Source organism: Penicillium pulvis (genome assembly GCF_028828015.1).
Source record: "Penicillium pulvis strain IBT 33274 chromosome Unknown contig_7_segment1_segment0, whole genome shotgun sequence".
Classification (NCBI taxonomy): Eukaryota; Fungi; Ascomycota; class Eurotiomycetes; order Eurotiales; family Aspergillaceae; genus Penicillium; species Penicillium pulvis.
In genome coordinates, this window is record NW_026643079.1 from 2,432,370 (window position 1) to 2,447,534 (window position 15,165).

The window sequence follows — 15,165 nt, forward strand, 5'->3', positions numbered from 1 at the left end:
GAGGGTTGAGGAGTGGAATGGGGGAATGGATGGCGATGGAGGAGAGGTTGGAGGAATGGTGCGTCAAGGTGCGAGGTGTCGGAAGTGTTGGTGCCTCAGGTGTCACGAGGGAGGAGCTTGGGCTTAAACTCACACAGTTGGGCACGTTACTGGTTAAGATATCAAATCAAACCTTGAAGGATTGTGAACTTCAATCAATCAAGTTGAAATGTAAGCCTGATCAATTCCAAGAGACAAAAGACCTCATCCTCTCCTTTATCCACAGGACTCATCGTCTCTGCTCGACCACACTTGTCGGTCACATGACCTATCTTGTGTGCTGAGTCATGGTCCCGCCTTGCCGAAAGTGGAACAAGTGGGCTTCCCCGGGTTTGTTTACGCTGCAGACCCCTTCGATGCATCATTTAACCCCTCTTTTCCCTTCATTTTTGGATAATTAATGGCTCATAGAAGCTCCATGGACAATTCATTATCCTACTCTCAATGAGCCAATAACAAAAACAAGCTGCCCGAGCCTATCGTTGAGGTCAGAAACATTCATGCTTTTCAAGCCTGAAGGCTATCCTAACCAGAAGCCATTGAAACTTAATCTTTCCATGTGGTCATTACCATTTTTAGTATTGAGCTTGCCTCCAAGGCCTGGCCAGACCCTTGAGCTCATCAGGCCCTCACTGCATTAAAGCCAGAGGCTGGAATGGCTGGTATAAACGCAAGCCCTTGACAAACCATCTCTTCGTAGCACAGTTATCCTATGGCAATCGGTGGATGAGAGCTGTGTCTAAGCTAGTGAGATATGCATCAAAAGCAATTTCGAAGAAATCCAGAGGGCTAAGGTCAGGATGATGGGAGGTGAATGTTCAAGAATTTTTGCAGTTTGGTGTCTGAACTATAAAGACGCATATCCATCCATGGATATCTCAAGATACTGACAATGTCAAAAGTTTAGTAGGACTTGAGTGAAGCTATTGCTAGACTTTATGTACGTTGTAATAAGGTCTTTGACATCAAGGAACTCATACATCTGTTTGACGTCAAAGTAGAATTCCTGCTCCCATACCTATCCAAGCCAATAGCATTCATGCCAAAAAATGTAAATTCAACCTCACTCGGTTGCCTCAGAATTCCCAGAAATCCGCGCCCTCCCGATGTGAGGATTCTTTGAATACAATTCCATCGGCAGTCGAGCGCGAAGAGTACAGCATTTAGCAAAATGCATGTCCTCCGAGTAATAAGTATCGCATTGAAGCTCCTCCGTTTTGGCTGGTCCAAGAAACCCTATGTCCTCGAGGTAGTGCAAATTGGATGAATCTTTGAACTCGGCAAAGATACGCGCCTTGATGACTTGAGATTCTCAAATCGGGTCATTGTGTGTAGGATTCATGTTTGAGCTGTTTGACTCGTTGGAAGACGCAGTCAGGAGTTCGTCCCATGCATCTTGGTAATCAGCCACAACACACGCTCGTAGACATGGCTCGAACATTTCTGACCTTCTCCGAGCGAGTGGCACGTAGCCATCTGGAACGGCTACATCAGGCTACCAGATACTGCTAAGTAACAGCCAGTCCGGGGGGCGGGGACTAGATTTGATACAAGCAATGTCATCTCGATGCCACTTGCTGTGATCGACCACATTTATCAAGTCCTCTCCTGAATGAAGCAGCCGGACAACGAGATCAGAAACAACCGCAGTATGTCCGTTAAGAGATGCAGAACGAAGGTTTTCGAATGTTGACAGGTCGATCATAATCATTGATGATCTCAACTTTCACTTGATTTGAGACTATTCCCTCGCATATTGTCTCGCTGCATCTGTTCTTCATCGCTAACCTGGCATCGCGAGCTTCAACAGCCACATGGATCTCGGACAGGGCTTGAAGCTCTAAGTAGACCAGAATATCCGGTCACGGCACAGGGACAAGCTGCATGATTGGTTATGTTCGGATAACACTTCACCAGTTTGCGCAGGGTGTCCTGGGGCGGAGCGTCTAGATTCCAGATGCAATAGAGTATATTTTAAGGGATTTTTGATGTCTGGATTGACCCCGCTCATGATTACACAAACTTTGAGTGCTCAAGTGGACTCCGGTGCGAAGCCACGCAACTCATGGGCGAAACCGTCGTGGCGTCGAATGCCACGGATAATACGGTATCGGCGGACTCTCAAACCTAGAGCACTATTGATCTTTTAGCCACAGATTGCGGCATTGCAGTCCTCCTTCTGGTACTGGGTGACTCGGGGCCTTGTCTCCCACGGTAGGTCTTCTAGGGGGAGCGGAGTTGCTTTTGCCCATAATGAGAGATTCGACTGTGGTAAGAACGGACAAAAATGTAAGACAAAGAGAATCGTGGACTACCTACTTGATATGGCGGGAGGCTGGGGAAGACAAGTTTAGATGAGACACCACATCTTGGGGATTCCAAGGTTGTTCTTGAACCCGGCTCCTGAAGTTAAACATATCGTCTCGATGTTCACGGGTACTTCCAAGGTTATCCACGATGAATCCTCCTGGGCAAGCAGAAAAGAAATGGTCGGATGATGAAAGATGCTACAGTAGACAATAAATATACCTCAAAGCCGCCCATCTTGAGCTTTGATTCAGATATGGTGTACTAGAGGCACCATGTGAGATGCTGAGATATAAGAGGATTAAGCCTCAATGGCCTAAGAAAAACAATAATGGTAACATGACAACAATAAATTTGACCAAACATGTCGGAATACCCGAACCATACCAGTTGACCCAACATAACGCCAAAAGAATAAATAGACCGTATATAAACTCATGGAAGGAGTTGCGCGAGGGAAGTCGTGTCGTGTCGAAGTAGGATTCAGACAATGGTTGAAGAGAGAAAGAGAAGGCAAAGAGTATGAGGTAGGTCGGGAAAGAAAAGAGAAATGGGTACCCGGAAGGCCAATAGCATCGGGAGATAAGAAAAGAGGTAGAATCACAAAGGGGAGAAGATATATAATCGTGTGCACGTAACCCGATGCTAGCTTCACGGCCTGATCCAACGCCAACGCCAGTGTCCCAGTACCAATACCACAATGAAGAACAAGAAACCGCTCAAATGCCAGGAAAGCAGACTATTCAGACAAGGACAAACAGTAACACGGCGTTGCCCATTGTGCTTTAGCAGTGTAGGTCTGACTGGAGCCTTGGGCGGTATTGATGTAGGTAGTGGTCGGCGTAGGCTCGATCTCCTGGACCGAGTACACTTTGTTGGGAATGGTTTGGATGTGGCCATTGCTCTCCAGCTGCATCTGCTGGCAATATGGTGACGAGGCCCCTGCATGGTCACGCCGTTCTTCCATCTTGATGATTCGGGGGTAGTTGGCGATGTCGTCATCACGCTTCGACTGGGCTTGGGCTGTGGCCATACTTGCCGCGAGATTGCCTTCAGAGGCAGCAGTAGAATGATAAGAAGTGTCTGTTGCAGACTGATTGACATAGAGGAAAAACTCCATAACCGTCTGGTTCCACCAGCAGAACCAAGGCTTCTCTCCAGACTGGACAACCTGCTTTCGTTCCATGTAGTTTACCAAAAGGTCCTCTGGAATGTCTCGCTTCGAAGCAGAACTAGAGTCAAGGGCAGACTCGGGAAGGATAACGAGCTTGTCAATGTAGGACCAGAAAAATAGAGCAGGACCAAGGTCTGTATCGCTAGTATCCATGACCAAGCTCAAATTTTGTGTGGGTGTAGGAAGGATCGGCTGCTGGGCTCCATAAGAGAAGGTAGAGGTGGCCGTTGCAATATCATTGGCGAAAACAATGGACTGCTGGCCATCCGAGCTTCCGACATAAACCTCAAAATCCTTGGGTTCTTCCAGGCAGCTCCAGACTTCTTTAATATCGTGATCTTCGACACACATTCGAGAGTAGTTTTGTAAAACAGAGGGGATCAGATAATGACCGGTCGGCGCTGGCTTGAAGTTCGTCGGTGTACTTGTGTACGAGGAGTAGTCCAGCTGGGCTGAGGCTGTCACTGTCACAATTTTCGGCCCCTGTTGTTGTTGAGCTTGTGCCTTACGATCGGCCTCCTGGGCCTTTCTCGTGCCGAGAACACCACCAATCACACCTCCAATTGACCCTCCGATCAACATGACAGTCGCAATAAGAACAATAGTCCAGACGGGAAGACCGCAGCACACTTTCCTTTTACCTTTCTGCTTGAGTTTCTCCTCAAATGCCATGATACCTGTGGCTACTGTAGCACCCGTAGCGCCGGCTACTACAGGGCCCGCATTAGGCTCACTGTGCGCGGATGTCTGGGGGATCAGAGCTCTTGATGACGTATTCGAAATTGGCTGTTCTCTTGAAGTCGAAGTCGTACTAAGTTGCTGCTCTTCCTGTGGTGGTAGGTGGATATCGACAGGGCTGTTCCCGTTGGCCAAATTCTCCATCTCCACACCAGGGGGTTTCGGACCCCCTCCTGTAGGGTAGCGTGAATAAGGAGGTAAAGGTTCCGTGTGCCCGTCTGGTCCAATAATATCGCCAACATCATCAATTCGTCGACTTGGGGGTGGCTGGTATGATGAGTTTAGACCGGGAAAGCCGACCGGGATGTCGTCGTCTATCCCTTCTTCGACAACATTCTGGGAATACATCCCATAGGGATGCTGAGGGCCACTCGTTTCACCCAATGGACGATCGATTGGACGGATGGTCGAAGTGCTTCCTACACTCGGGGAGCGACTGACACCAACCTGGGGGTACATCGAGTAGGGATGGCTAGGGCCGGTCGCGCCGGTGTAGGGGCTGAGAGCGCGCGGTATCGAAAAGCGGGAAGAGACACTCTGATTCCTTTGCACAGCAAAGGGAGTATTGTTGGGAGATGTGACAGAATTGCGGTTGTTAGCGAATGCTCCCTTCTGGGGTAAGCTGGATCGATGTGGTTCGTCATTCGAGGACCGGGCATCATCGGCGAATGGATCGTCGTTTTCTGCTGCGGTCGCACCAACTGCTTTTTGAGCTGGGTGGGTTAAGGTAGTTGAGGAGGCGATGGAGGAGGTAGGGCTGGGTGCGCGCTCAATTTGGTCGACATAGATGGGTTCTAGGGAGTATTCGTCGGAGAAGACATTGGGATTGGAGACGCGCGATGTGCGACCGAAGGATTGGCGAGGCATCGTTTCATATTGTCCTTGAGACCGCCGTGGATTCTGAGATGACCTCGATGCCGAGCGAGAATGGTCGGATGAAATGTGACCAGACATATCTCCTTGCTCTGGCAGCCCTATCGGGCCACCTCTGTAATTTCGATTCAATCCGGATTCCGTTCACCCCCAAGAAGAATGGGTGGCAGTCATAGGCGAGGCAGAAAGGCGGTATGACTCTTCCCTGATGTGGAGTGGAAGAGCGTGGTATATTATGTGAGTTGGTAAAGGGATTTGGATGGGGTGAAGTCGAAGGTGAGGTGAGGGAGGGAGGGAAGGGAGTGACCGAGTTTGAGACTTAGTGTGACGGCGGTAATACAAAGTCGGGGAGGGGGCGCCGCAATGGGAGAGTTACTGTACGGATAACCTTGGAAACATGTAAGGATCTTCTAAAGATCAAACATATCTGTTACTTTTCTTTCGTGAATACTTTCTTATTTATCATTTCTTGTCTTATCTTTCCTTTATTTTTTTTTACCAAGACCCTTGCCCATCATCTTCCCCATGGCCCTGAGAGACCCTTTGACCGGACTCGATCGACTGGGACTCCTCCACGAACGCTATGTCCACTAGGGCCACCAGACTAGCGACTAGAGTCACTCTACGGCTGCTCACTGTGGGTCTGGGCCATTGCCACCCACTCTTCTCCCCGGGTGGGAAAAAGGGTTGCTGGAATGGTATGAGCAAGAAACAAAAAAAAATAAATAACTTACGTGTGTTGTTTTCCCCCCATGCAGTCATTTCGAGTTTCGATCTAGGATTACTCTTGTTCCTGCGAGGATCAGCGAAAAGTTTTGCACACTTCTCCGCCCCAAAGCCTAGAACCACGCGAGATTCGGGCTTTGTCCGGGTCTGGATTCTCAACTTGCATCAGCCCAGAGAGGAACGAAGTCTCCAGATTACCGACCAGCCAACAACACCGTGTGATTGTGGACCTGGCATCCACAGCCATGCAGAGCCCAACACCAGACCGTTCGGGGGCCTTTTGTCCACATTTCGTTCCGGTATTATTGCTTCTAGCTGTGAGAAACAGAAGTTACTGGGCCGGGAGAACCCACCTTCGAACTCAATCTATCTGCCTAGTTACCTGTATTCGGGATTTTCAGGCATCATACCGGCCCCCAACAAGGCTAAAGATTGGCCAGCGGAAATCTCGGACCTTGTCTAAGAAAAGGATGTCTCAATTTGCGGGCTAACTGTTACCCGTACAAGTAAAAGAGCACTTTCAAACTGGAAAACCCTTCGCATGGTGGGATTAACATTAACAATACGCCGACGGCATCACACTTGTCCCAATTTTGAAGTGGTCCTTGTTTCCCATCTGGGCAACGAACCCGAGATCCCAGCCGCAAAATTACGTCGGTGGATGCCTCGCTAGGGAGATTACATCAAGCTTTGGATCCATGGAAACCCTGGAAGGTCCTTGGAAAGAAACGGGGCTAACTGCCAAGGCCGGGTAAGGGAATTAGGGTGATTTTCCCCGTTGTAAAGAGCTGAGATGCTCGCTCTGGTTAATACTGTCGAGCATTAGCGGAACGCCATGAAACTTAAGTTGCTTTGCGGCGTTTCAGCCCTCCATGCTTGAATGAGTAACTCAGCCTCAACATGGGGCTCGACTGGTATGAACAAACGCGTAACCTTAGGCGTGTCAAAGAATCGGTCCAGATTCTCTCCCCTTTGTTTCCATTGATTTGGTCAATCTAGAATGGCGGCGGGTCATGTATTGCTTTTGGTTCATACGGTCCCACAGCATCCATGGTCATCCGCCCAATCCGATTGCACGATCTATCTAAACAGATGAAAAGTAGCCGAGCTGATGAGATGTGTTAATGTTTCCGCATGATGACAACAGAAGAAATCCACAAGAGATTTTTCCCAGAGCGGGATCCAATTACATTAGATTGTCACTTAAGTCTGCCACCATTCCAAGGTTTGCCCAGGTGTGTTCCAGAGTTAAGGCTATTTTCAATGCTAGATTCAGTTCCATTCACATAGAATCTGGGGATCAATTATTCCGAGATTATATTACTAGTAGCACTAGTAACGGATTAATACTCGGGTACATGATATGCACTTGTATGTGTCGGTATACTGTTTTGCTTCAACTCAAGTGATAGCCTCTAGGTTCAATAAGGCGCATGACTGCTACCTGGCTAATTCGCCCCAGCTACTTACGCATCCGCTGAATGGTTGAACCCATCGACTCACCCGCCCGGAGTGCTTCCATAGTCTTTTCATCGATCTCGAACCGCTCCTGGCACAGCTCCACGGCCTGCTCGAGCAGTGAAGGCGGAACAACAACAACGCCATTCTCATCACCCACCAAGATATCCTTCGGATAGACCCAAAGATCGCCCTTGAACTGCAGCGGTACATCGATCTCCGATGCACGGCTAAAAGTGTTGGATCCAAGAACGGCAGTACCCCGAGCAAAGACCTGTCAACCGTTTAGTCTGCAGGGACATTCAGAGATGGCCGAGCCAGACTTACAGGGAATCCCATATCACGATGCTCCTGCGCATCCCTCATACGACCGTCAACTATGACACCCAGACTACCAAGCTTCTGGGCTCGAGTCGACATCAGACCACCCCAGCATGCGGAAGGTAAGCCTTTGGGTTGTTGAATGTACATAATGTGGCCCTCTTTGTTCGCATCTGCAAAATGTAAGGGGGGGCGTGGGGCCGGGACTTTTCGTTTCTACCATCTTCACAGTGATGGCAGGCCCGTAGATACTCGTTCCCCCGCCCGGTGAATACATCTTCAAGCCATCGAGGAAGCCCCCGTTTGGATGCTTAAGCTTCACAAGCGCGTCGCCAATCTGGTAAATTTGCAGGAAATTGTTAATATAACAAGTTTGTACTGCTTGATTTGATCGAGGGATTGCATACGTCGCAAGTGGTGAACCTTTTGAGGCCCTGCAGGGCTTTGGAGATTGATGTCATCTTGTGGTGCGCGACGTGATATTTGACGTCTGCGGCTCCGATTGTTGTTATCGGGGGTCCCCGCGCCGAGGCGCCGATCCACCGAGATTCGATAGCACGAACAATTTATCACCTTGTGAGTCACCCAATCGATGCCAACAACTAGATCTGGGGATATTTCTATATTCGCTATATAAACAATATTCACCGTTAGTAATCATATTGCTCGTGAGTCATTTATCCCTCCGCATTTAAGCAACCTTTTGCCGTCCCGCCGTGGATTTATCTTAAGCTCACCACCTTCAGGACTCTTCTTACCATTGTTAATTGATATCACAAACAATCCAAGATGACTGGGCAATTTGGAGCACCCGTGGATATGCATCCCGCAAAATCACCACCAGCAACCACATTTACAGGCCGCACAGTCCGTCTCGAAAAGCTAGACCCTCGACACACCGATGACCTCTACGAAAGCATTGGACAGCACACGGCAGTCTGGGCCTACATCCCCGACGGGCCCTTCCAAGACAAAGAGTCATTCATCCCATTCATAGAACGACTCTCTAAATCCGCCGATCCGTATCTATATGCTCTCATCGATGCATCATCCAACAAAGCAGTTGGATTTTTCTCACTGATGCGCATCGACCAGAAAAACCGGGTGGTCGAAATTGGCTTCGTTGTTTTCTCGCCAATGCTGCAGCGTACGACCGCCGCAACAGAGGCATTCTATCTTATTGCAAAGGCCGTCTTCGAGGATCTTGGGTACCGCCGGTTCGAGTGGAAATGTGATAGCCACAATGAGCCATCCAGAAAGGCTGCTGCTCGCTTCGGGTTTACGGCGGAGGGTGTCTTTCGTCAGCATATGATGATCAAGGGCCGGAATCGGGATACAGCTTGGTTTTCTATGCTGGATTCGGAATGGCCTGCCGTGCGGGAGTCATTTGAAAAGTGGTTGGATGCGGCGAACTTCGATGCGGATGGGAAGCAGATCTCTTCACTTGTTGCTTTGCGGGGGCAGTAATTGTGTATTGCAAAGATGTGATGATATGGTAGCCCGGCCGTAAGAGCTTTGGATTTATATCCATGGTATAAACGGACTCGCGAAACAAAAAATAGATAGATTCGGTACTTTGATCATCTTAGAGATCTGATTGATTCAAATTCAGGAAGCTTGGCTACTGATGTAGAAAATCCATAGTTGGAATACTTGCAGATCCATTGAGCGCTCACGCAGCAAGGGTATAGATTTGAGATTTTAAAACGAAACTCAGGCTTAACCAAAACGCTGCTTCGCCAGAGTCTGCAACCAACCAATCGTCTCCTGCTCCTTCTCACGGTACTTCTGAACGCGCTCCTCACGCTCTGCTACTCGTGCCCGAAGAATTTCCTCTCTACGAATTTCCCGTTCGTTCTTCTTGCGTTGGTCTTTCTCCTTTTCCCTCTTCAAGGAAGCGAGGTCGTTGTCTCCAGATCCCATAAGCTCCTCTTCCGGTGCAGCCTCCGGTGATGCCCCACGAGCATTTGCAAATTCGCGGTTAGCTGCAGCAGCTTCCCGACGCTTCTCGAGCTGTCTCTCTCTTGTCCCGGCTTCTGCTCGTGGTGCAACTTCGTCTTCGAGGTTCTTAACTGCCGCTTTGTGAGATCGGATGTCACTGCGATACTGCTGTCGTGACTCCTCGCGCTCGGCAAAAGCATCTTCAGCTGCAGACTCTGTATGGGTTTGTCAGCGGGCTATAAGTATTCATTTGGGTAACTGCAAGCTTACCTCTCTTGAGCTCCAGATCCTGTAATTTTGGTATTGTCGGCCCAGATTGCATGAAGCCTCTTCCTGAATTAGGGTGAGGTAGTGTTGGCCCATATTCGTCATCGTCTTCATCGTCATCTTCTTCGGCGGTTGGTGGTGCCGTGTTATCCACCATTTCTTTCTGTTCACCTCGCGTGTAATCTGGCGATCCTCTCTCGCGCTCCACAGGCGGTGGCCTCTCTGCTATGCTTTCGCGGGCCCTTTGCAATGTGGCCGGATCGTACCAGCCTTCAGCTAATTCAGCTCGATTCCTGTGTCTCGGGTAAACATTCGAGCTATCCCAGATAGTGTCCTTTTATTTCATACCATTTCTGAATGAAGCTCTTCCATCTCCCCTTCACCTCCTCTTCAGACAGGTCTTCAATGAATATGCCTTTCTGGATGTCGAGGTACATCGCGAACATGGGTTGGAATACATCCAAATCCCGCCTTGTGAGCTCCCGCGCCTGTAGCGGCAGAATCACAGGTTTCGCAGATGTTTCTTTGCTTCTGTGATCATGACGGTCTCGGTCTCGGTCGTGCCGACGGTGGTGGCGGTCTGATCTGTGCCTGTCGGAGCGATGAGGAGAGCGCGAGCGCGCGTCATCGCGGTGGCGGTGCCGGTGGGAATGTGAGTGGTCATGTCGGCTACGATGATGGCGACGGTCTTTCTCTTGCGTGGCTGGGGAGCGAGATCTCCGTGAGGGTTCAGGTGATGGCATTGTGGTTATATTTGGGTAAAAGTTGCATGAAAGGTCGGACTTTTGGGAAATCCGATCGGCAGGTATTGCGCTTATCTTATCGTGCTGGAGCCACCAAGCTTCGATACAATATATACTCTGTACTGTACTTAGACTGATCCTTAGCCATTTTAAAGATTTCTTAAATAAAAGAAATAATCTTGGAAGACGCAGTCCACTGTTTTAAATAATATTCACGCAATCCACGTATTACCAAAGTCAAGAAAATTTGTTGTGATAAATACATCCAGGCGAAGAGGTATACAGGGACCAACACTAAACAGTCCAGATCTAGCTGGGTGGAGCACTTTGCTCATCACCGGCCGGCTTGTCAGTAGACGCGGCTGGGGTCGATGGCGAGGAGGTCTTGGTTCGGTTGGCGGCAGCCATTTGCCAGGCTGGGATAGAAGCCGACCGATTGAGTTGCGAAAGGGGGCTGGGCGCGGCAGGAGTGTTGGCCGAAGACTGAGTTTCCTGCTCCGGTGAGGTCACAGTTGCCTGCAGACCATTTGTCGTCGGAGTAGGGGAAGCAGCAGTCGTATCAGCTGGGGTTGACGGGGACGCAGTAGACGGCACAGGAGTCGGGGTGGGAACGGGGGTAGGAATGGGAGTAGAACCCAGAGTTCTGCCAGCCGCAGGAGCGGCGCCACTGCCACCCAGACGGTTACCCAAAAGAACCTTTAGGCTCTTCAACTCGGTTCCAAGTTCTTTCAATCGATTTTCGTTACCCTCCCGGGCACCTTCGAGGGCTTTCGGAATGGCATCCTTTAGCGACTTGACTTCATCACTGATCCGGCGAGTCTCATCATCCCTCCGCCGTGAAGATGTCTTCAAATCTGCAACAAGACTTTCCACATCCTTGAGTGCGGTATCCAGGCGCTCAGTACGAGCGTCTTCGGCAGCCTTCAAGGCTGCAGTATCGGTCGAAAGTTGTTCAATCAGATCGAATGCCCGAGAAAATTGCTCGTCAATCTTCTCCTTATCTTGCTCCAACTGAGGAGGAGTAGGCGGCGCAATCAATGGGGAGATATAGCGCTGGATTGGCTCGTTAGCATGGCTCACAATACACAATCTTTTTGGATAAACATACCTTAGTCACGGAATAGAGTCCATATCCTACACCACCCACCACTGTCGCCATAATAAACCAGTCGCGCCAGTCACGCTTCGGCAGCCTGCTATGCGGTTAGACCGAGGCATTATAGGAATTCACATCGGTGCATACTCTGGAGGCGGTTGCCATTGGTTGTACGGGGGATAGCCATATCCTTGGGGCACCTGTGGTGGTGGCCGGTAGGCGAGCTGTTGTGAAGAGGGGGTTGGTGATGATGCTGCGCTTGCGGCAGCAGCAGCGGCGGCTGGGTCCTCACCCACTCGCGATAAGGCGAGGTCGACCTCTTCTTGGGTGAGGTTCTTCGATTGTAGGAATGCGACTCTCTTCTCAATGGGTGAAGAAGCGACCGATGGATCTTGGAGAACTGTTTCATAGTTAGCGACTAACTCCATCAAACGACGGTTGCGATAGATTCATACAGGTCACCTAGGGAATATGTTAGCACTTGATACCACAAATCAATATAATTTATCCTTACGGCAGACGTGATCAGCTCCTCACGGGGAGCCATTGTGAATTAAAATCAACTCGATCTAGGAAGATGGAGGAGAGAAAGACAGAGTATGGAGTAGGGGAAAGCGACCGTCATCGGCAACCGCCGTGGACCTCGGAAGTCAGGACCGCCAAGCTTCCCCACACCGAATCTGGGAAAGTCTCGTGATTGTGTCCCTATTTGTTCTGTTTGCTTCTTCCCGGTACCGCCTTCTCCATTCGGTCGCGACCCGCTTCTTGTTTACATCTTCTTGCCCAAGCCTGCACGATAACAATGCCCCCCCTCCACGAGCGAAATTGTGCATGTCTGACTTGGACTTGACGAAATCAAGACCCCACATATTCTTGTCAATTGCTTGAATCAACGCGACATAACCGGCCGCTTTTGCGGCTTTTGTGATAACAATGTCGCAAGATACTCATCTGTTTAGCGTCAGGCGCCCGGGGCCCCGAGAGGTATGAATTTCTTTCTGGTCGCAAAACAGAATCGAGCTAACGCATAGCTTCAAGACGCTCGGGAGTGTACAAAACTATTCCTCTATTCCACAGCCCGCTTCCGCGCTTAAACGAACAAGTTCCATTGGGTTTAACAACCCTCCATTCACGTCGCAAAATGCTCGCCGCACGTCGCTATTGAACTCAGCAAGCAGGCCTCAGCAGCCCAACTTCGCACGCGCTTCCACCGGAGGCCCGTTTGCTGCTGAGGCTGGTCTCTCATCCGTACGCCGGTCCGTGTCGAGTAACATGTTTCATGGCGCCAGTGCAAGTCGGCAAAGCTTTGCGCCGGGCTCCCTTTCATCGAATCCTGCACCCCCGAACCTACAACGTCGCAGCAGCGTCTTTTCAAGGCCATCAATGGGTGGTCCAATGGGCCACCAGTCTTTTTTCAACCAAGTCCCCAGTGTGGCGGGTGTCCCCAGGGATCCGCGCCCACTTCGGGATCGATCTTTCCAAGCGCGCATCGGACAGGAGCTACTGGAATATTTGACCGCCAATCAATTTGAGTTGGAGATGAAGCATAGTTTGGGACAAAATACCCTCCGTTCGCCGACTCAGAAGGACTTCAATTACATTTTCCAGTGGCTGTATCATCGTATTGATCCCGGGTACAAGTTCCAAAAAGCAATGGATGCCGAAGTGCCCCCAATTCTCAAGCAACTACGCTATCCGTACGAGAAGGGAATTACGAAGTCGCAGATCGCAGCTGTTGGTGGCCAGAACTGGTCAACATTCCTTGGAATGCTACACTGGTTAATGCAACTGGCGCAGATGATGGAGGGCTATGTACATGGGCAGTATGATGAGGCTTGCGCGGAGGCAGGTGTTGATTTGACAGGTGATCGCATCATATTTCGCTTTCTTACTCAAGCCTACCATGACTGGCTTCAGGGTGGCGAAGATGAAGATGACGATATGGCTGAGCAGAGGTTAATCCCGCACATTGAGAACATGTCCGCGGAATTTGCCCGTGGCAACGAGCGGTATGTGCAGGAGCTAGAAGCTTTGGAAGCGGAGAATCAAGCTCTTCGTGCACAAATCGAGGAGATGGAGCGAAATGCTCCCGACATGGCTAAACTGGACAAGCATTTCCGGATTCTGGAGGACGACAAGCGAAAGTTCGAAGACTACAACCAGAACGTCAAAGGAAAGATTGAAAAATACGAGACTCGAATCAAATTCCTGGACGCTGAACTTCAGAAAATTGACGCTGAACTTCTGACGACTGAGACTGAGCGAGCCGATCTTCAAGCCAGCGTGGATCAACAGGGCATCACGATCCAGGACATTGACCGCATGAACACTGAACGAGAACGTCTCCAGAAGAGCCTTGAAGACACAATGGCTCGTTTAGAAGAGACACACGCCCGAGTCATGGAGAAGGAGGCAGAGGCTAGCCAGAAGCTCGAGGACTTGGAGGGAATCGTCAAGGCCTACAATACCCTCGGCTATCAGACTAGCCTGATTCCTGATTCCGCGGAGAATGCCAAGGGTGAAGACTTTGAGCTCCAACTACACGTTAACGAGAACAATTTCTCCGCCAGTCAGGTTGGAGGGCCACCCAATCGCATTTCATCCGAGGGTGATCGCCTCTTGGCCGAGCCTTTCACCGGATATCACCCAGCGCACTTACTGAATCTCGATCTCAGGGGCTTTGTGCGTAATAGTCTACAGTCGCTGCGCAAAGAGATCAATGAACGGCGAAAGAAAGGGATCGACGATGACTTGGACCGTCGTAATCTACTTGACAATATTAAGGAGGCAATGGATGAGAAACGGAGCGAAGTCGAGGCCTTGGAGCACCGGCGGCGGGCGGCAGAAGAGGAGTTCGAACGCACCAAGGAAATCACCACCACTCAGAAGCTGGCGTCTGACGCCCAGATTGAGAAGATGGAGAAGGAGCTTGCCAAGATGCGCGCCACTCTCAGCGACAGTGTCCAATTAATGGAGCAGCGGGAGATGAACACCAACATTGAGTATGAGCAGTTGACTCTACGGGCGAATGCCCTCCGGGAAGAATTGCACACCAATGTAGAGACCATGCTCAACGATGTCATCCGGTTTAAGGTGCACGTCCAAAAGGGCCTGGAAGACTACGAGAGCTTTGTAGTGGATGAGGTGGAGCAGGAGCTAGGAGGTGACATGCCACTAGCAGAGGAGGAACTATGAGAAGGCACCTTTGGCGCCTTCATGATGTGATGATATTCCGTGTGGAGTTCTTTGTTCGGTATCATGTTAATTGAGGTCTATACGGAGTATGTTCTTTCTGTACAATACCATTTCTTTTCAAGTGATCTAAATGCAAGGAACAATGTTTCTATTTTGGCGGGGGACACGCAATGGGCGGAACAATTGTGCAGCAGACCTAGTGTGAGACCGCCGTGGCGTTGTGGTGTTTGACGATTAGAAAGCCTTTGAAGCGATTGCTAGCGGACTTGTCTGTTTTTAGCTTGCCA

General features: G+C 50.0%; 7 protein-coding genes across 7 annotated transcripts; 2 read left to right on the forward strand and 5 right to left on the reverse strand.

Annotated features, from left to right (window-relative positions):
• Positions 1-1,102: 1,102 nt before the first annotated feature.
• On the reverse strand, positions 1,103-1,515 carry N7503_008882 (uncharacterized protein; the record flags this gene model as incomplete). The annotated part of the gene is made up of 2 exons (XM_057068429.1): positions 1,103-1,341; positions 1,458-1,515. The coding sequence occupies 2 exons, from the start codon at positions 1,513-1,515 to the stop codon at positions 1,103-1,105; spliced, it is 297 nt and encodes a 98-aa protein (XP_056919284.1).
• A 1,570-nt stretch (positions 1,516-3,085) lies between these two features.
• N7503_008883 (uncharacterized protein) lies at positions 3,086-5,125 on the reverse strand (the record flags this gene model as incomplete). The annotated part of the gene is made up of 1 exon (XM_057068430.1): positions 3,086-5,125. The coding sequence occupies one exon, from the start codon at positions 5,123-5,125 to the stop codon at positions 3,086-3,088; it is 2,040 nt and encodes a 679-aa protein (XP_056919285.1).
• A 2,194-nt stretch (positions 5,126-7,319) lies between these two features.
• N7503_008884 (RraA family protein) lies at positions 7,320-8,097 on the reverse strand (the record flags this gene model as incomplete). The annotated part of the gene is made up of 4 exons (XM_057068431.1): positions 7,320-7,589; positions 7,643-7,809; positions 7,889-7,973; positions 8,044-8,097. 4 exons carry the CDS (start codon positions 8,095-8,097, stop codon positions 7,320-7,322), a joined length of 576 nt encoding a protein of 191 aa, XP_056919286.1.
• Positions 8,098-8,425: 328 nt separating this feature from the next.
• Positions 8,426-9,103, forward strand: N7503_008885 (GNAT family N-acetyltransferase; the record flags this gene model as incomplete). Its single annotated transcript, XM_057068432.1, has 1 exon — positions 8,426-9,103. One exon carries the CDS (start codon positions 8,426-8,428, stop codon positions 9,101-9,103), a length of 678 nt encoding a protein of 225 aa, XP_056919287.1.
• Positions 9,104-9,355: 252 nt separating this feature from the next.
• Positions 9,356-10,587, reverse strand: N7503_008886 (uncharacterized protein; the record flags this gene model as incomplete). The annotated part of the gene is made up of 3 exons (XM_057068433.1): positions 9,356-9,792; positions 9,848-10,137; positions 10,193-10,587. 3 exons carry the CDS (start codon positions 10,585-10,587, stop codon positions 9,356-9,358), a joined length of 1,122 nt encoding a protein of 373 aa, XP_056919288.1.
• A 309-nt stretch (positions 10,588-10,896) lies between these two features.
• On the reverse strand, positions 10,897-12,230 carry pex14 (putative peroxisomal membrane anchor protein (Pex14); the record flags this gene model as incomplete). Its single annotated transcript, XM_057068434.1, has 5 exons — positions 10,897-11,640; positions 11,696-11,780; positions 11,831-12,083; positions 12,139-12,145; positions 12,198-12,230. 5 exons carry the CDS (start codon positions 12,228-12,230, stop codon positions 10,897-10,899), a joined length of 1,122 nt encoding a protein of 373 aa, XP_056919289.1.
• Positions 12,231-12,616: 386 nt separating this feature from the next.
• On the forward strand, positions 12,617-14,878 carry N7503_008888 (kinetochore-associated Ndc80 complex subunit NDC80; the record flags this gene model as incomplete). The annotated part of the gene is made up of 2 exons (XM_057068435.1): positions 12,617-12,667; positions 12,722-14,878. The coding sequence occupies 2 exons, from the start codon at positions 12,617-12,619 to the stop codon at positions 14,876-14,878; spliced, it is 2,208 nt and encodes a 735-aa protein (XP_056919290.1).
• Between the last annotated feature and the right edge of the window lie 287 nt (positions 14,879-15,165).